Raw genomic sequence first — 20,832 nt, forward strand, 5'->3', positions numbered from 1 at the left:
CAACTCCGGACTGGCAATAGCTCTGGCTCTGAACTGGCACCTGGTTCATGCTGGTGGAAAAGGGGTATGTGTGAGTATTAATTCAGCACTCACGGGTAGATCGGTAGAATGAAATGTCCTTATTCCTTTATAGCGGCGGGACTCGCATGTGGCTCTGATATCTGTCTCTCATTAGCAATCGCGACCTGCTTCATACCGCAGTCATGTTAAAAACATCAATGTATTCACTCATCCATAAACATTATTAGATCCTTCGGCATGACGACAAGTTCCATAATTCCGCTTATGCGTCATCAACCTACACCTTTGTTATTGTAAGAGGTTAGCAAGCCTGGTCAGTACCTGGATGGGAGACCTCCTGAGAAAACCAGGTTGCTGCTGGAAGGGGTGTTAGTGAGGCCAGCAGGGGGTGCTCACCCGTGGTCTATGTGGGACCTAACGCTCCAGTGTAGCGATCGGGACACTATACTGTCAAAGAGCACCATCCTTCCAATGAGACGTTAAAACCGAGGTCCTGACTCTCTGTGGTCATTAAAAAATCCCAGGATGTCCTTCGAAAAAGAGTAGGGGTGTAACCCCGGCATCCTGGCCAAATTTGCCCCTTGGCCTCTGTCCATAATGGCCTCCTAATCATCCCCATATACTGATTGGCTTCATCACTGTCTCCTCTCCACCATTAAGCTGGTGTGTGGTGGGCGTTCTGGCCCAATATGGCTGCCGTCGCATCATCCAGGTGGATGCTGCACATTGGTGGTGGTTGAGGATATTCCCCCTTCCATGTAAAGTGCTTTTGGTACCCAGAAAAGCGCTATATAAATGTAACGAATTATTATTATTATTATTATTATTATTAAAATGTAGATGCAGAATATAACGCTTTAAAATATGGACACAATTTAAGTTCATCTACAGTGTTTAGAGAAAACAGACAGAAAAAAAGTTTTACAATATGGTTACCATTTAAAAGTTTCCTCTTATTGAATTTTTGTTAGTCTATTTGTTGTTGCATGTGTTGTAGTTCCATTTGTAATATGTTGTAGAGTTCATTAAGATATCTGATATTCAAATTTCATAAAATTTCATGTCAACATAACATGTTCTAGTTGTTTTGAACTTTACACATGCATTGAGTGAACTGATGAGTATTACTCATCATAGCCTATCTATGTGCTTTTGGGTCTGTTAAATATGCTGTGGAATATGTTTGTGTGATGTGTTAATAAATCATGTGTTTTTAAGATCCAGGATCATTTTTGATAAATTAGGGATGGGTCACATTACCTGAAAAGAAATTTGTCTGGAGTGCATGATCTCAAAATGTTTATTGGTATATACCTTGCAAATAACACATATCAACTGTATTCAAAATGAAATATTAAAGTTGGACCTTAAAGTTAACAAAAGTAATAAAAAGAAATAAACATCTAGGTACTGTATCTAAATGACAAGTGTCCCACCTTACCTGCCTTCAATCTACTAAAAGGGGATTTTAACATCGATGCCATAGAAGAATCATTCCCTCAGAAATGTTTACTTCTGCCTTCAAAGACAAGTACAGTTTTTTACAATCGCTATGACAATTTTTTCAATATTTTTAACAAATTTCCTAAACTCTTAACGCACCAACACACCTACAACACACAATTGGCAAAACAGTTAATTTCATGCTCAAAATCACACATTGTAAACTAAACTCCAACACTAATTTTCTAAATACAATAATACACTATGTCTACCAAAACACTGCAAACATGTCTCAAAATCAAATCATTTTTCAAAACACTAACATATGTAACATAGCCGTCCAACAGGAAGATTTAGTCAATCATAGCACAATGTCATAAAAACACTAACATCAGATGGAATTACAGAAACTGCATTATTGTATACGTGTCAGGTATGCCCTTATACAACAGACAGTATATTGTATTGATCATAGATTGTGTTTTGCACTGCAGTTTCTTTTGAAGCCTCTCTCCATTTTTGTTTTGTTGGGTTTAGGTCTTTTGCTGCAGAAATTCAATAAAAAAAGACCCATCTCAGAGTGCTTTATAGAATGTACGGTTACAGTATACCATATGGTCATGCGATTGAAAGAACCTCAACACCTGAGTGTGTTTCCTAGATGGAAATCAGCTGTGATTTATAATATTTGCATAATTCAATCAGCTGTTTCTCAGTAACAATAGGATAAAATACAGGGGATATATTTGTGTTTCAATTCACAATGTAAACAGCTGTTTACCTTGACTTTAGCCTGTAAGGTTAGGTTTAGAACATGGTGTTATCTGTTCTGACATACAGTGTTAAAGCATTGGTAAATTTGGCAGTAAAAATCCATTGGTTTGGTCTTGTTTGAGCTTGTGTGTAAAAGAAGCATTTTAAATTTGTGTTAATTGTACGCATTTTGTGTTAAAGCAACAAGAAATGTGTTAATAGGATAGCTTACACAGACGGATGTAGTGCTAACTGTGTTTGGAAAATTGTTAAAAGTATTGAAAAATCTGTCATAGCAATCGTAAAAAACTGCAAATAACAGTCCAATTGCATGTGTAATATAGGCTTGTCAGGCTTGGTACATCAGAGTCTGTAGAAATGGTTTCTTGAAAAAGAAGAACTGTCAGCTATTCACTTATGTTTGATGAATATCTGCTATAAGAAGTGGTGTCAAGCGTGAACGTCAAGTGGAATTGTACACTAAGAATGAATGAGTCACAAATGAGCCACCAAATGAAGAGAAGAGGAATCTATAGCAGTACTTCTTTTAATAAACACAAAACACTGGAGAACACATTGTGCAATGCAAGACAAAGAACTGAATAAACTGAGTGCTATATATAAACAGGCAAACAAAGGGAGCTAAATGAAACACAGGTGAACTTAATTAGTGACTAACAGACTATCATGGTTAACTTGTAGCTCAACATGAGTTCCTATAAGAGCAGCCGAAAGTGTGATTGAAAAGGAACATTCTCTCAACCCCAGGTCAGGACTGCACACGGATTAAGCGTTGTAGTATTTTTGTGACTGCAATATTCAGGCTCCACACGGATTGAGGACAACTTTTCAGCTGTACGGTAATGCACCTTTGCTGTTTTAGGCTTGTTTTTTTTTCTCCATTCCATTTTCTCCATCAGCTGACTTGATTTAGTACAACTAAAAAAAGTTAGTTTAAGCAAAAGTATTGTGCTATATTACCTAATGCAACTTTCATTCTCAAAGCTCCCTGCAACAAAGCTTTGACCTTTTATCAAAAATATTATTCTTAAACCAAACGGCATGATTTCACTGAATTCACTCTTCACTGTAGGCTTTAAAGATCAACATGGAGAAAATCATCCTAATATTCCCTCTGATATTGCTGGTGCTGCATATACAAGGAGGAGAGTTCTCCAAACCTCCAGTTTGTTTGCCTGAAGCTCCACAGCCGGAAGTCGTGGAGTTCGACAACACAATCTATGCCACTTGTGAAGTAACTCCCAGCCCCAATTTGCCACGTAACCAGCCAAAGATCTTTGGGCAAATCCTCTTCAAGCAGGTCTTCCCCAATGGAGATTTAGAAGTGAAAATCAACCTCCGTGGTTTGCCTGCCATCGATCCTCAAGAGCGTGCCATGCACATCCATCAGTATGGAGACCTCAGTCAAGGCTGCATCACTGTTGGTCCTCATTATAATCCAAACGGCGTTGACCACCCTCATCCTGGAGACCTGGGCAACTTTGCTTCCGAGAAAGGAGTTATAAGGCAGTTCCTGACGCTTCCAGACGCCAAGCTCTTTGGGCCTTATTCCATTCTGGGACGTGCGGTGGCGGTTCATGAGAAGGAGGATGATCTGGGAATGGGTTCAGATGAGGAGAGTAAACTTAGTGGGAATGCTGGAGAGATAATTGCTCTCGGTGTGATTGGTATTACTACTCCAAGTCTGTGGCAGAAGACTCAAGCGCTCCCCAAGAAAAAATGTAGAGAAAGGAACTGAGAGTCAAAGATGAGGGAGTCGGATATGGTGGAAGGGCAGATTCAAATAGGATAATCATGATTTTTCCTTGTGTATTCTTTGTATGTGTCCTACATTAAAGTATATTTCATAACCTGAACATTCCTATGGTTTTTTTTGTGTGTTTTTTCTTGGTCTTTTCAGAGGCTTTTTGGCCATAGCTTCCAATAGTAAATGCACTCTTAAAAATAAATGTAGGGTGAATGCAGGCAAAGTGGGCCGTTTAGTTTGATTTACTGTGCTCAATGGGTCCAACACTTTAAGAGCATGACAATGGCCTTTAATTAAAGCTACACTATTTCTTTAAATGATACAATGGTTTTGGTTGATGCAATATGACACTGGAGGGTGTGGCTACATCTCAAGGGAGGACACCCTTATTGTTGAAGGTAGCCATAACCTCTGACATAAGATTTTATTTTCTAAATTATAAGGTTTCTCGCTAAATGTCAACATATGGGTATATTATTCTGACAATTTGTTACTACAGTTAACAGGGAAAAAAAAAAGATTTTAAATGTGTTGGTTTTCTTGGAAGGTGTTTAAAGCTACAATATGTAAGATTTTTGTAATAAAATAACCAAAAATCACTTGCAAAGTGTGATATCTTTCCTGCAGTTGTGTACTTCCAGTATCCCAAAAGTTCTCAAAGATTTTTAATTTCAGAGAAATTCCAATTTAAAATTAAAGCTGCAAGCAGCATTTATCGGGGTTCAAGCAGTTAAGGCCTTTAAGCACAAAAGCATCAAAAGTGATTAAGTTTTATTTAGCAAGCATGTAACTACTGACATAATAGATGGAAAAGACCATTTACAGGAAATACCATAGGAAATATATGGTTTTAAAGCTTTTTAGCAGTTATAGCGCCACCTATGGTCCGATCTCCATAAAAATTGGCATGCTTGTTAATGATGTTATGTCACATATGCTCACCAATTTTTGTGAAGTTCTGAGTTTTCATTTAGGATTTATAGGCTTTTTAGTGTTTTTTTGCCACGCCCCTTTTCTAAATGACCCTATTACAGCCATCTACATGCAAAAGTTCAACTTTTTTTTGATAATTATTGATCTAGAGTGTCCAGAGAATTGTCCTAGACTGGTCTGGTTTCGATCGGGCGAAAAACCTAGGACTAGTTTGCAAAAGTAGGTTTTTAACATAATTACGAATATTTAATAAACGGTTCAATTGACAGCATTAGTTCTTGAGGCAAAGTTGTTCAGCATGAGCAGATCTATCAGTTGATATGCATTTTGTGACGATAAGTGTAACACCACGTGATTACAGAGCCATAAAACTCGTTAGCGCCAACTAGTGGCCGATTTCTTTCAAAACTCTTAGAGACCTCTAGGGCCATGAGTCGAACATGCCCATCGAGTTTCGTTCCGATCGGCCTCCGTTAACCTTGTCTAATAGGTGCTCAAATTTCATTGGTCGATGGCGGCCATGTTTTTCGAGATACGCCAATGTCCTCATAGACATACATGGCACCTTGGACCAAGACACTGCATACCAATTTTCAAGTCAATCGGACTAACGGTCACGTGGTCATAGCCGTTTTCATGTTTTTTTCATGTTATAGCGCCACCTAGTGATCAATCGTCGCGATTTTTTTACTGTGACCCCAGATTGAACTCATACACATGTGCACCAAGTTTGGTGAAGATATCTAATTTCATTCTCGAGTTATAGCCATTTTAGTAAAATAGGCTCCTCCTACAACATTAATTTATCACCCCCTGGCGATCAGGAATCGAAATTTCGACTTTTTTTCGATAATTATTGATATTCAGACTCCAGAGAACATTTCTGCACTGTTTTGGATCCGATTGGACAAAAAACCTAGGACTAGTTCGCAAAAGTAGGTTTTTAACTAAATTCAAAATGGCGGACAATTTACATACCGGAAATGAAATCGGAGATATACGTTTTGACCTTCAGGTTTCCAGCTTTCCAGTGATATAAGACACTTGAGTCTACGTCATACGGTCTAGGAGTTATGAGCAGTTTCGCGCTTTTGGTTGCTATAGCACCACCTATGGGCCAATTGGGGTCATATTCTCTGAACCTCTCCTCGATTTTTGTACTACCATCTGGCAAAGTTTCAAAGCTCCAGCTCTTACGGTTTGGGCTGCACGATGAGTTTTACGGCAGAAGAAAAATAATAATAATAATTAAAGCTGCAAGCAGCATTTATCGGGGTTCAAGCATTTAAGGCCTTTGAGCACATAAGCATTTAAGACATTAAGTTTTATTTAGCAAGCTTTTAACCACTGAAATAATAGATGGAAAAAATCCATTTACAGCCAATAAAGGCAATTTACCATAGGAAATATGTGGTTTTCAAACCTTTTTGCCAGTTATAGCGCCACCTATGGTCCAATCTCCATGAAACTCTGCATGCTTCTTCACCATGTTATGACACATATGCCCACCAATTTTCGTGAAGTTCTGAGTTTTTGTTTAGGATTTATAGGCATTTTAGTGTATTTTGCCACGCCCCTTTTATAAATTACCCTATTACAGCCACCCAAATGCAAAAGTTCAACTTTTTTTCGATAATTATTGATCTAGAGAGTCCAAAGAATTGTCCTAGACTGGTTTGGTTCCGATCGGGCGAAAAACCAGGGACTAGTTTGCAAAAGTAGGTTTTTAACATGTTCGCGAATATTTAATGAACGGTTTGATTGACAGCAATGGTTCTTGAGGCAAAGTTGTTCAGCATAAGCAGATCTATCAAATGATATGCATTTTGTGATGATAAGTGTAACACCACGTGATTACAGAGCCATAAAACTCATTAGCGCCAACTAGTGGCCGATTTCTTTCAAAATTCTTACAGACCTCTAGGGCCATGAGCCGAACATGCCCATTGAGTTTCATTCCGATCGGCCTCCGTTAACCTTGTCTAATAGGTGCTCAAAATTCATTGGCCGATGGCGGCCATGTTTTTTGAGATACGCCAATGTCCTCATACACATACATGGCACCTTGGACCAAGACACTGCATACCAATTTTCAAGTCAATCGGACTAACGGTCAGGTGGTTATAGCCTGTTTTATGTTTTTTTCATTTTATAGCGCCACCATGAGGCCAATCGTCGCGATTTTTTTACTGTGACCCCAGATTGAACTCATACACATGTGTACCAAGTTTGGTGAAGATACCTCATTTACATCGGGAGTTATAGCCATTTTAGTAAAATAGGCCCCTCCCACAACGTACGTTTTGGCGCCCCTTAGCGACCGTGAATCGAAATTTCCACTTTTTTTCGATAATTATTGATATTCAGACTCCAGAGAACATTTCTGCACTGGTTTGGTTCCAATCGTGCAAAAAACCAGGGACTAGTTCGCAAAAGTAGGTTTTTGACAAAATTCAAAATGGCGGAAAAATTTGCATACCTGAAATAAAATCGGAGATATACGTTTTGACCTTCAGGCGTCCAGCTTTCCAATGATATAGGACACTTGAGTCTAGGACATCCGGTCTAGGAGTTATGAGCAGTTTCGCGCTTTTGGTTGCTATAGCGCCACCTATGGGCCAATCTGAGTCATACTTTGATAGGTTCTCCCCAAATTGAGGACTACCATTTGGCCAAGTTTCAAGGTTCCAGCTCTTACGGTTTGGTCTGCACGATGCGTTTTAGGGGAGAATAATAATAATAATAAAAATCAGTACAATTACAATAGGGTTTCAGCACTTCGTGCTTGAACCCCTAATAATAATTAAAGCTGCAAGCAGCATTTATCGGGGTTCAAGCAATTAAGGCCTTTAAGGCCTTTAAGCATAAAAGCATCAAAAGTTATTAAGATTTATTTAGCAAGCATGTAACTACTGACATAATAGATGAAAAAGACCATTTATCCTAGGAAATATATGGTTTTAAAGCTTTTTAACAGTTATAGCGCCACCTATGGTCCGATCTCCATAAAATTTGGCATGCTTGTTAATGATGTTATTTCACATATGTTCACCAATTTTTGTGAAGTTCTGAGTTTTTATTTATGATTTATAGGTTTTTTTATTTATTTTGCCCCGCCCATTTTATAAATGACCCTATTACAGCCATCCAAATGCAAAAGTTCAACTTTTTTTTGATAATTATTGATCTAGAGAGTCCAGAGAATTGTCCTAGACTGGTCTGGTTCCGATCGGGCGAAAAACCAGGGACTAGTTCGCAAAAGTAGGTTTTTAACATAATTATGAATATTTAATGAACGGTTTGATTGACAGCAATAGTTCTTGAGGCAAAGTTGTTCAGCATGAGCAGATCTATCAAATGATATGCATTTTGTGACAATAAGTGTAACACCACGTGATTACAGAGCCATTAAACTCGTTAGCGCCAACTAGTGGCCGATTTCTTTCAAAATTCTTACAGACCTCTAGGGGCTTGAGCCGAACATGCCCACTGAGTTTCGTTCTGATTGGCCTCCGTTAACCTTGTCTAATAGGTGCTCAAACTTCATTGGCCGATGGCGGCCATGTTTTTCGAGATACACCAATGTCCTCATAGACATACATGGCACCTTGGACCAAGACACTGCATACCAATTTTCAAGTCAATCGGACAAACGGTCAGGTGGTTATAGCCTGTTTTATGTTTTTTTAATGTTATAGCGCCACCATGTGGCTAATCACCGCGATTTCTTTACTGTGACCTTAGATTGACCTCTTACACATGTGTACCAAGTTTGGTGAAGATAACTCATTTACTTCTGGAGTTATAGCCATTTTAGTAAAACTAGCTCCGCCTCCTTCGAACGTTTTGGCGCCCCTTAGCGACCGTGAATCAAAATTTAAACTTTTTTTTAATAATTACTGATATTCAGACTCCAGAGAACATTTCTGCACTTGTTTGGTTCCGATCGTACAAAAAACCTAGGACTAGTTCGCAAAAGTAGGTTTTGGACAAAATCCAAAATGGCGGAAAATTTGCATACCGGAAAGGAAATCCTTGAGGCCTTTTTTGTTCGGCTTGAGCCAAGGATTCCAATGATATAAGACACTTGAGTCTGTGACAAAGGGTTGGTGAGATTTAAGCAAAAATGTGCCATTTTTTTGGTTTTTGCACTGTAGCGCCACCTATTGGCCAATCTGGCTCATATTTTGATAACCTCTCCTCGATTTTTGTACTACCATATGGCAAAGTTTCAAGTCTCTAGCACTTACGGTTTGGGCTGCACGATGCGTTTTACGGCAGAAGAAAAATAATAATAATAAAAATCCTTACAATTACAATAGGGTTTCAGCACTTCGTGCTTGAACCCCTAATAATAATAATAATAATAATAATAATAATAAAAATCAGTACAATTACAATAGGGTTTCAGCACTTCGTGCTTGAACCCCTAATAATAATAATAATAATAATAATTAAAGCTGCAAGCAGCATTTATCGGGGTTCAAGCATTTAAAGCCTTTAAGCACATAAGCATTTAAGACATTAAGTTTTATTTAGAAAGCTTTTAACCACTGAAATAATAGATGGAAAAGTCCATTTACCGCCAATACAGGCAATTTACCATAGGAAATATATGATTTTCAAACCTTTTTAACAGTTATAGCGCCACCTATGGTCCGATCAACATGAAATTTGGCATGCTTGTTTAGAATATTATGGCACATATGCTCACCAATTTTCGTGAAGTTCTGAGTTTTCGTTTAGGATTTATAAGCTTTTGAGTGCATTTTGCCACACCCATTTTCTTTATGACCCAATTATAGCCATACGAAAAATTCAAAAGTTCAACTTTTTTTCGATAATTATTGATCAAGAGAGTCCAGAGAATTGTCCTAGACTGGTCTGGTTCCGATCGGGCGAAAAACCAGGGACTAGTTCGCAAAAGTTGGTTTTTAACATATTCGCAAATAATTAATGAACGATTTGATTGACAGCAATGGTTCTTGAGGCAAAGTTGTTCAGCATGAGCAGATCTATCAAATGATATGCATTTTGTGACAATAAGTGTAACACCACGTGATTACAGAGCCATAAAACTCGTTAGCGCCAACTAGTGGCCGATTTCTTTCAAAATTCTTACAGACCTCTAAGGCCATGAGTTGAACATGCCCATCGAGTTTCGTTCCGATCGGCCTCCGTTAACCTTGTCTAATAGGTGCTCAAATTTCATTGGTCGATGGCGGCCATGTTTTTCGAGATACGCCAATGTCCTCATTGACATACATGGCACCTTGGACCAAGACACTGCATACCAATTTTCAAGTCAATCGGACTAACGGTCACATGGTCATAGCCATTTTCATGTTTTTTTCATGTTATTGCGCCACCTAGTGATCAATCGTCGCGATTTTTTTACTGTGACCCCAGATTGAACTCATACACATGTGCACCAAGTTTGGTGAAGATATCTCATTTCCTTCTCGAGTTATAGCAATTTTAGTAAAATAGGCTCCTCCCACAACATTAATTTATCACCCCCTGGCGATCAGGAATCGAAATTTCGACTTTTTTTCGATAATTATTGATATTCAGACTCCAGAGAACATTTCTGCACTGGTTTGGATCCAATTGGATAAAAAACCTAGGACTAGTTCGCAAAAGTAGGTTTTTGACTAAATTCAAAATGGCGGACAATTTGCATAAAAAAAATGAAATCGGAGATATACGTTTTGACCTTTAGGTTTCCAGCTTTCCAGTGATATAAGACACTTGAGTTTACGTCATACGGTCTAGGAGTTATGAGCAGTTTCGCGCTTTTGGTTGCTATAGCGCCACCTATGGGCCAATCGGGGTCATATTCTCTGAACCTCTCCTCGATTTTTGTACTACCATCTGGCAAAGTTTCAAGGTTCCAGCTCTTACGGTTTGGGCTGCACGATGCGTTTTACGGCGGAAGAATAATAATAATAATAATAATTAAAGCTGCAAGCAGCATTTATCGGGGTTCAAGCAGTTAAGGCCTTTAAGCACAAAAGCATCAAAAGTGATTAAGTTTTATTTAGCAAGCATGTAACTACTGACATAATAGATGGAAAAGACCATTTACAGGAAATACCATAGGAAATATATGGTTTTAAAGCTTTTTAGCAGTTATAGCGCCACCTATCGTCCGATCTCCATAAAAATTGGCATGCTTGTTAATGATGTTATGTCACATATGCTCACCAATTTTTGTGAAGTTCTGAGTTTTCATTTAGGCTTTATAGGCTTTTTAGTGTTTTTTTGCCACGCCCCTTTTCTAAATGACCCTATTACAGCCATCTACATGCAAAAGTTCAACTTTTTCTTGATAATTATTGATCTAGAGTGTCCAGAGAATTGTCCTAGACTGGTCTGGTTTCGATCGGGCGAAAAACCTAGGACGAGTTTGCAAAAGTAGGTTTTTAACATAATTACGAATATTTAATAAACGGTTTAATTGACAGCATTAGTTCTTGAGGCAAAGTTGTTTAGCATGAGCAGATCTATCAGATGATATGCATTTTGTGACGATAAGTGTAACACCACGTGATTACAGAGCCATAAAACTCGTTAGCGCCAACTAGTGGCCGATTTCTTTCAAAACTCTTATAGACCTCTAGGGGCTTGAGCCGAACATGCCCACCAAGTTTCGTTCCGATCGGACTTCGTTAACCTTGTTTAATAGGTGCTCAAACCTCATTGGCCAATGGTGGCCATGTTTTTCGAGATACGCCAATATCCTTTTAGACATACATGGCCCCTTGGGCCAAGACACTGCATACCAATTTTCAAGTCAATCGGACTAACGGTCAGGTGGTTATAGCCTATTTTATGTTTTTTTCATGTTATAGCGCCACCATGTGGCCAATCACCGCGATTTTTTTACTGTGACCTCAGATTGACCTCTTACACATGTGTACCGAGTTTGGTGAAGATACCTCATTTACTTCTGGAGTTATAGCCATTTTAGTAAAATAGGCTCCGCCTTCTTCAAACGTTTTGGCGCCCCTTAGCGACCGTGAATCGAAATTTCAACTTTTTTTCGATAATTATTGATATTCAGACTCCAGAGAACATTTCTGCACTGGTTTGGTTCCAATCGGCCAAAAAACCTAGGACTAGTTCGCAAAAGTAGGTTTTGGACAAAATCCAAAATGGCGGAAAAATTTGCATACCGGAAATGAAATCCTTGAGGCCAATTTTGTTCGGCTTGACCCAAGGATTCCAATGATATAAGACACTTGAGTTTGTGATAAACGGTTAATGAGATTTAAGCAAAAATATGCAATTTTTTTGTTTTTTGCGCTGTAGCGCCACCTATTGGCCAATCTGGCTCATATTCTCTGAACCTCTCCTCGATTTTTGTACTACCTTCTGGCCAAGTTTCAAGTCTCTAGCACTTACGGTTTGGGCTGCACGATGCGTTTTACGGCGGAAGAATAATAATAATAATTAAAGCTGCAAGCAGCATTTATCGGGGTTCAAGCAGTTAAGGCCTTTAAGGCATTTAAGCACAAAAGCATCAAAAGTCATTAAGATTTATTTAGCAAGCATGTAACCACTGACATAATAGATGGAAAATACCATTTACAGCCAATACAGGCAAATTGCCATGGGATATATATGGTTTTAAAGATTTTTAACAGTTATAGCGCCACCTATGGTCCGATCTCCATAAAATTGTTTATTGTGACCTCAAATTGAACCCATACACATGTGTACTGATTTTGGTGAAGATATCTCATTTACTTCTTGAGTTATAGCCATTTGAGTAAAATAGGCTCCTCCCACAACGATTTGCCACATTCTAGAATTATTTAATATGATTCTAGCATGATTTACTATCATATACCATGTTCCAGAATGATTTATTAGGATTCTAGCATGATTTACCTTGATACACCTCATTTCAGTATTATTTACTATGATTTACAATGTTTCTAGCATGATTAACCACATTACTAGCAATTATGTGAAGTGTCAGTGCAAATGAGGTGATGAACACTGACAAAATATTATTGTGTTATAATAGTTAGTTATATACGTGATTTTTAGTGTGTGTCCAAGTATGAATGCAAAAGCACATGTAAAATATTTCATTATTAAGTAGAATGGCCAGCAGAGGGCACTAGAAGACCACTTATTGGCTCACTTTCACTTTAAACCAGTTTTCTGCACTAAAGCAAACCAGTTTTTCCATGTTAACTCAATGCATGCTTACACACACACACACACACACACACACACACACACACACACACACACACACACACACAGCATAGTTAACCATGATTTACCATGATATACCACGTTCTAGTATTATTTACCAGGAGATAAACGACAATCTAGTATTATTTACTTTTATTTACCATGTTTCTAGCCTGATTTATCACATTACGAGCAATTATTTGAAGTGTCAGTGCAAATAAAGTGATTAACACTGACAAAATATGATTGTGTTATAATAGTTATTGCTATATAAATTATTTTTTTAGTGTGTATTCAAGTATGAATGCAAGCACATGTTGAAATATTTCATTAATAAGTAGAATGGCCAGCAGAGGGCAGTAGAAGACCACTTATTGGCTCACTTTCACTTTAAACCAGTTTTCTGCACTAAAGCAAACCAGTTTATCCATGTTAACTCAATGCATGCTTACACACACACACACACACACACACACAGCATAGTTAACCATGATTTACCATGATTTACCACATTACTAGCAATTATTTGAAGTGTCAGTGCAAATAAAGTGATTAACACTGACAAAATATGATTGTGTTATAATAGTTATTGCTATATAAGTGATTTTTAGTGTGTATTCAAGTATAAATGCAAGCACATGTGGAAAAATTTAATTAATAAGTAGAATGGCCAGCAGAGGGCAGTAGAAGACCACTTATTGGCTCACTTTCACTTTAAACCTCATGATTTTGACCAGTTTTCTGCACTAAAGCAAACCAGTGTTTCCATGTTAACTCAATAATGCATACTTGCTACATATGCTACACACAATAATGCTACACACACACACACACACACACACACACACACACACAAACAAATGTTTCAGTGATATTGGTGTCACATTCACCTTCATCACATTCACCTTCTGTCTTCATCACATTCACCATCTGTCGTCATCACCTGCACCTGCTCCTCATCACCCTCCTCATCATCACCTGCTCCTCATCATCATAACCGTCACCTGTTGTCCTTGTCTTGATCTGTGTATTTAAGTTCCCCTCTCATCCATTATCATTGTCGGTTATTGTTTGTGCACTAGCACTCGGTTATGTTTGTTATCATGTTGGAAAATAAAACCTTTGTTATATTTGTACCACACACACACACACACACACACACACACACACACACACCATCATTTATCATGATTTACCATGGCTGATACCAATACCAATATGAGAAAATGACTATTTTAAACAGCAGGGGGCAGTAAAATACCACTTATTGGCTTAACATGCCATTAATTCATATCATTTTCACCTTTTTAACTGTTATAGAGGCAAATTTTGTCCGATCTGTCTGAAAATTTTCATGCTTGTTCAGGGTGATATTTCACACGTTCTGACTTGTTTTTAAGAAGGTCTGAGCATTGATTAAAGAGATATAGGCTTTCGGGGACACTTGGTAAAGGCCAGATTTTGAAGTGAACCTATTATAGCTATCCAAATGAAGTAGTTCAACTTTTTCTGACAATTATTGATCTAGTGAGTCCAGAGAATTGTATTGCACTAGTTTTGAACATTATGATATGAAAATTATATGATCAGAGATGGAAAAGACCATTTACAGCCAATACAGGCAGTTTACCATAGGAAACATATGATTTTAAAGCTTTTTAACAGTTATAGCGCCACCTATCGTCCGATCTCCATAGAATTTTTCATGCTTGTTAATGATGTTATGTCACATATGCTGACCAATTTTTGTGAAGTTCTGAGTTTTTATTTAGGATTTATAGGCTTTTTAATGTATTTTGACACGCCCATTTTATAAATGACCCTATTACAGCCATCCAAATGCAAAAGTTCAACTTTTTTTTGATAATTATTGATCTAGAGAGTCCAGAGAATTGTCCTAGACTCGTTTGGTTCCGATCGGGCAAAAAACCAGGGACTAGTTCGCAAAAGTAGGTTTTTAACATATTCGTGAATAATTAATAAACTGTTTGATTGACAGCAATGGTTCTAGAGGCAAAGTTGTTCAGCATAAGCAGATCTATCAAATGATATGCATTTTGTGATGATAAGTGTAACACCACGTGATTACAGAGCCATAAAACTCATTAGCGCCAACTAGTGGCCGATTTCTTTCAAAATTCTTACAGACCTCTAGGGCCATGAGCCGAACATGCCCATTGAGTTTCGTTCCGATCGGCCTCCGTTAACCTTGTCTAATAGGTGCTCAAACTTCATTGGCCGATGGCGGCCATGTTTTTTGAGATACGCCAATGTCCTCATACACATACATGGCACCTTGGACCAAGACACTGCATACCAATTTTCAAGTCAATCGGACTAACGGTCAGGTGGTTATAGCCTGTTTTATGTTTTTTTCATTTTATAGCGCCACCATGAGGCCAATCGTCGCGATTTTTTTACTGTGACCCCAGATTGAACTCATACACATGTGTACCAAGTTTGGTGAAGATACCTCATTTACATCGGGAGTTATAGCCATTTTAGTAAAATAGGCCCCTCCCACAACGTACGTTTTGGCGCCCCTTAGCGACCGTGAATCGAAATTTCCACTTTTTTTCGATAATTATTGATATTCAGACTCCAGAGAACATTTCTGCACTGGTTTGGTTCCAATCGGGCAAAAAACCAGGGACTAGTTCGCAAAAGTAGGTTTTTGACAAAATTCAAAATGGCGGAAAATCTATCATGGCGGAAATGAAATCGGAGATATACGTTTTGTTCGTCAGGCATCCAGCTTTCCAATGATATAAGACACTTGAGTCTACAACATACGGTCTAGGAGTTATGAACAGTTTCGCGCTTTTGGTTGCTATAGCGCCACCTATGGGCCAATCGGGGTCATAATCTCTGAACCTTTCCTCGATTTTTGTACTACCATCTGTCAAAGTTTCAAAGTTCCAGCTCTTACGGTTTGGGCTGCACGATGCGTTTTACGGCGGAATAATAATAATAATAATAATTAAAGCTGCAAGCAGCATTTATCGGGGTTCAAGCAGTTAAGGCCTTTAAGGCATTTAAGCACAAAAGCATCAAAAGCATCAAAAGTTATTAAGATTTATTTAGCAAGCATGTAACCACTGACATAATAGATGGAAAAGACCATTTACAGCCAATACAGGCAATTTGCCATGGGATATATATGGTTTTAAAGCTTTTTAACAGTTATAGCGCCACCTATGGTCCGATCTCCATAAAATTGTTTACTGTGACCTCAAATTGAACCCATACACATGTGTACTGAGTTTGGTGAAGATATCTCATTTACTTCTTGAGTTATAGCCATTTGAGTAAAATAGGCTCCTCCCACAACGATTTGCCACATTCTAGAATTATTTAATATGATTCTAGCATGATTTACTATCATATACCATGTTCCAGAATGATTTATTAGGATTCTAGCATGATTTACCTTGATACACCTCATTTCAGTATTATTTACTATGATTTACAATGTTTCTAGCATGATTAACCACATTACTAGCAATTATGTGAAGTGTCAGTGCAAATGAGGTGATGAACACTGACAAAATATTATTGTGTTATAATAGTTAGTTATATACGTGATTTTTAGTGTGTGTCCAAGTATGAATGCAAAAGCACATGTAAAATATTTCATTATTAAGTAGAATGGCCAGCAGAGGGCACTAGAAGACCACTTATTGGCTCACTTTCACTTTAAACCAGTTTTCTGCACTAAAGCAAACCAGTTTTTCCATGTTAACTCAATGCATGCTTACACACACACACACACACACACACACACACACACACACACACACACACACATACACACACAGCATAGTTAACCATGATTTACCATGATATACCATGTTCTAGTATTATTTACCAGGAGATAAACGACAATCTAGTATTATTTACTTTGATTTACCATGTTTGTAGCCTGATTTATCACATTACTAGCAATTATTTGAAGTGTCAGTGCAAATAAAGTGATTAACACTGACAAAATATGATTGTGTTATAATAGTTATTGCTATATAAGTGATTTTTTTAGTGTGTATTCAAGTATGAATGCAAGCACATGTTGAAATATTTCATTAATAAGTAGAATGGCCAGCAGAGGGCAGTAGAAGACCACTTATTGGCTCACTTTCACTTTAAACCAGTTTTCTGCACTAAAGCAAACCAGTTTATCCATGTTAACTCAATGCATGCTTACACACACACACACACACACACACACACACACACACACACACACACACACACACACACACACAGCATAGTTAACCATGATTTACCATGATTTATCACATTACTAGCAATTATTTGAAGTGTCAGTGCAAATAAAGTGATTAACACTGACAAAATATGATTGTGTTATAATAGTTATTGCTATATAAGTGATTTTTAGTGTGTATTCAAGTATAAATGCAAGCACATGTGGAAAAATTTAATTAATAAGTAGAATGGCCAGCAGAGGGCAGTAGAAGACCACTTATTGGCTCACTTTCACTTTAAACCTCATGATTTTGACCAGTTTTCTGCACTAAAGCAAACCAGTGTTTCCATGTTAACTCAATAATGCATACTTGCTACATATGCTACACACAATAATGCTACACACACACACACACACACACACACAAATGTTTCAGTGATATTGGTGTCACATTCACCTTCATCACATTCACCTTCTGTCTTCATCACATTCACCATCTGTCGTCATCACCTGCACCTGCTCCTCATCACCCTCCTCATCATCACCTGCTCCTCATCATCATAACCGTCACCTGTTGTCCTTGTCTTGATCTGTGTATTTAAGTTCCCCTCTCATCCATTATCATTGTCGGTTATTGTTTGTGCACTAGCACTCTGTTATGTTTGTTTTCATGTTGGAAAATAAAACCTTTGTTATATTTGTACCACACACACACACACACACACACACACACACACACACACACACCATCATTTATCATGATTTACCATGGCTGATACCAATACCAATATGAGAAAATGACTATTTTAAACAGCAGGGGGCAGTAAAATACCACTTATTGGCTTAACATGCCATTAATTCATATCATTTTCACCTTTTTAACTGTTATAGAGGCAAATTTTGTCCGATCTGTCTGAAAATTTTCATGCTTGTTCAGGGTGATATTTCATACGTTCTGACTTGTTTTTAAGAAGGTCTGAGCATTGATTAAAGAGATATAGGCTTTCGGGGACACTTGGTAAAGGCCAGATTTTGAAGTGAACCTATTATAGCTATCCAAATGAAGTAGTTCAACTTTTTCTGATAATTATTGATCTAGTGAGTCCAGAGAATTGTATTGCACTAGTTTTGAACATTATGATATGAAAATTATATGATCAGAGATGGAAAAGACCATTTACAGCCAATACAGGCAGTTTACCATAGGAAATATATGATTTTAAAGCTTTTTAACAGTTATAGCGCCACCTATCATCCGATCTCCATAGAATTTTTCATGCTTGTTAATGATGTTATGTCACATATGCTGACCAATTTTTGTGAAGTTCTGAGTTTTTATTTAGGATTTATAGGCTTTTTAATGTATTTTGACACGCCCATTTTATAAATTACCCTATTACAGCCATCCAAATGCAAAAGTTCAACTTTTTTTTGATAATTATTGATCTAGAGAGTCCAGAGAATTGTCCTAGACTGGTCTGGTTCCGATCGGGCAAAAAACCTAGGACTAGTTCGCAAAAGTAGGTTTTTAACATATTAATGAATAATTAATGAACAGTTTGATTGACAGCAATGGTTCTTGAGGCAAAGTTGTTCAGGATGAGGAGATCTATCAAATGATATGCATATTGTGTGGATATTTGTAACACCACGTGATTACAGAGCCGTAAAACTCGTTAGCGCCAACTAGTGGCCGATTTCTTTCAAAATTCTTACAGACCTTTAGGGCCATGAGCCGAACATGCCCATTGAGTTTCGTTCCGATCGGCCTCCGTTAACCTTGTCTAATAGGTGCTCAAACTTCGTTGGCCGATGGCGGCCATGTTTTTTGAGATACGCCAATGTCCTCATACACATACATGGCACCTTGGACCAAGACACTGCATACCAATTTTCAAGTCAATCGGACTAACGGTCAGGTGGTTATAGCCTGTTTTATGTTTTTTTCATGTTATAGCGCCACCATGAGGCCAATCGTCGCGATTTTTTTACTGTGACCCCAGAGTAAGCTCATACACATGTGTACCAAGTTTGGTGAAGATACCTCATTTACATCGGGAGTTATAGCCATTTTAGTAAAATAGGCCCCTCCCACAACGTACGTTTTGGCGCCCCTTAGCGACCGTGAATCGAAATTTCCACTTTTTTTCGATAATTATTGATATTCAGTCTCCAGAGAACATTTCTGCACTAGTTTGGTTCCAATCGGGCAAAAAACCAGGGACTAGTTCGCAAAAGTAGATTTTTGACAAAATTCAAAATGGCGGAAAATCTATCATGGCGGAAATGAAATCGGAGATATACGTTTTGTTCGTCAGGCGTCCAGCTTTCCAATGATATAAGACACTTGAGTCTACGACATACGGTCTAGGAGTTATGAGCAGTTTCGCGCTTTTGGTTGTTATAGCGCCACCTATGGGCCAATCGGGGTCATAATCTCTGAACCTTTCCTCGATTTTTGTACTACCATCTGTCAAAGTTTCAAAGTTCCAGCTCTTACGGTTTGGGCTGCACGATGCGTTTTACGGCGGAATAATAATAATAATAATAATAATTAAAGCTGCAAGCAGCATTTATCGGGGTTCAAGCAGTTAAGGCCTTTAAGGCCTTTAAGCACAAAAGCATCAAAAGTTATTAGTTTTATTAAGCAAGCATGTAACCACTGACATAATAGATGAAAAAGACAATTTACAGCCAATACAGGCAATGTACCATAGGAAATATATGGTTTTAAAGCTTTTTAACAGTTATAGCGACACCTATGGTCCGATCTCCATAAAATTGTTTACTGTGACCTCAAATTGAACCCATACACATGTGTACTGAGTTTGGTGAAGATATCTCATTTACTTCTTGAGTTATAGCCATTTTAGTAAAATAGGCTCCTCCCACAACAATTTACCACATTCTAGTATTATTTACTATGATTCTAGCATGATTTGCCATATTCTAGCAGGATTTACCATGATATACTACATTCTAGTATGATTTACCATACATTCTAGTATGATTTACCATTGTTTACTGTGATTCTAGCATGGTTCACCATAGTTTATCATGATTTATCATAGTTTACCATGATTTACCCTGTTCTAGCAACGTTTACCATGATTTACCATGTTCTAGCATGATGTACCATGATATACCATGTTCTAGAATGATGTACCAGGATTATAGTATGATTTACCTTGATACACCACATTCTAGTATTATTTACTATGATTTACCATGTTTTTAGCGTGATTTACCATGATTTACCACATTGTTAGCAATTATGTGAAGTTAGGTTTCTGAATAAATTCTGAATAATCTGATTAATAGTTTACAAAGACTTTGTGAAGTGTTTATAGACCATTCAAATATATTTTCATAATGACATATCCCAATAGCATTGAAAAAACAACATTTGTGTGTGTGTGTGTGTGTGTGTGTGTGTGTGATCTGTCTGAAAATGTTCATGCATGTTTAGAGTGATATTTCACATGTTCTGACTTGTTTT

The 20,832-nt window shown here is 37.7% G+C and overlaps 1 protein-coding gene across 2 annotated transcripts; it reads left to right on the plus strand.

Annotated features, from left to right (window-relative positions):
* The first annotated feature begins 2,865 nt into the window (after positions 1 to 2,865).
* On the plus strand, positions 2,866 to 4,094 carry LOC311286359 (extracellular superoxide dismutase [Cu-Zn]-like). 2 transcript variants are annotated; one of them, XM_084402545.1, is made up of 2 exons: positions 2,866 to 3,077; positions 3,311 to 4,094. In XM_084402545.1, the coding sequence occupies exon 2, from the start codon at positions 3,326 to 3,328 to the stop codon at positions 3,974 to 3,976; it is 651 nt and encodes a 216-aa protein (XP_084258671.1). In that variant the 5' UTR covers positions 2,866 to 3,077; positions 3,311 to 3,325; the 3' UTR covers positions 3,977 to 4,094. The 2 variants fall into 2 exon arrangements, with proteins under 2 accessions (XP_084258671.1, XP_084258672.1); XM_084402546.1 differs by having other exon boundaries at positions 2,866 to 3,072.
* Positions 4,095 to 20,832: the final 16,738 nt, after the last annotated feature.

Source organism: Rutilus rutilus (assembly GCF_951802725.1).
Source record: "Rutilus rutilus genome assembly, chromosome: 1".
Lineage (NCBI taxonomy): Eukaryota > Metazoa > Chordata > Actinopteri > Cypriniformes > Leuciscidae > Rutilus > Rutilus rutilus.

Coding starts and splice junctions, on each gene's coding strand:
- LOC311286359 (XM_084402545.1), top strand. CDS start 3,326: ATGGAGAAAATCATCCTAATATTCCCTCTGATATTGCTGGTGCTGCAT.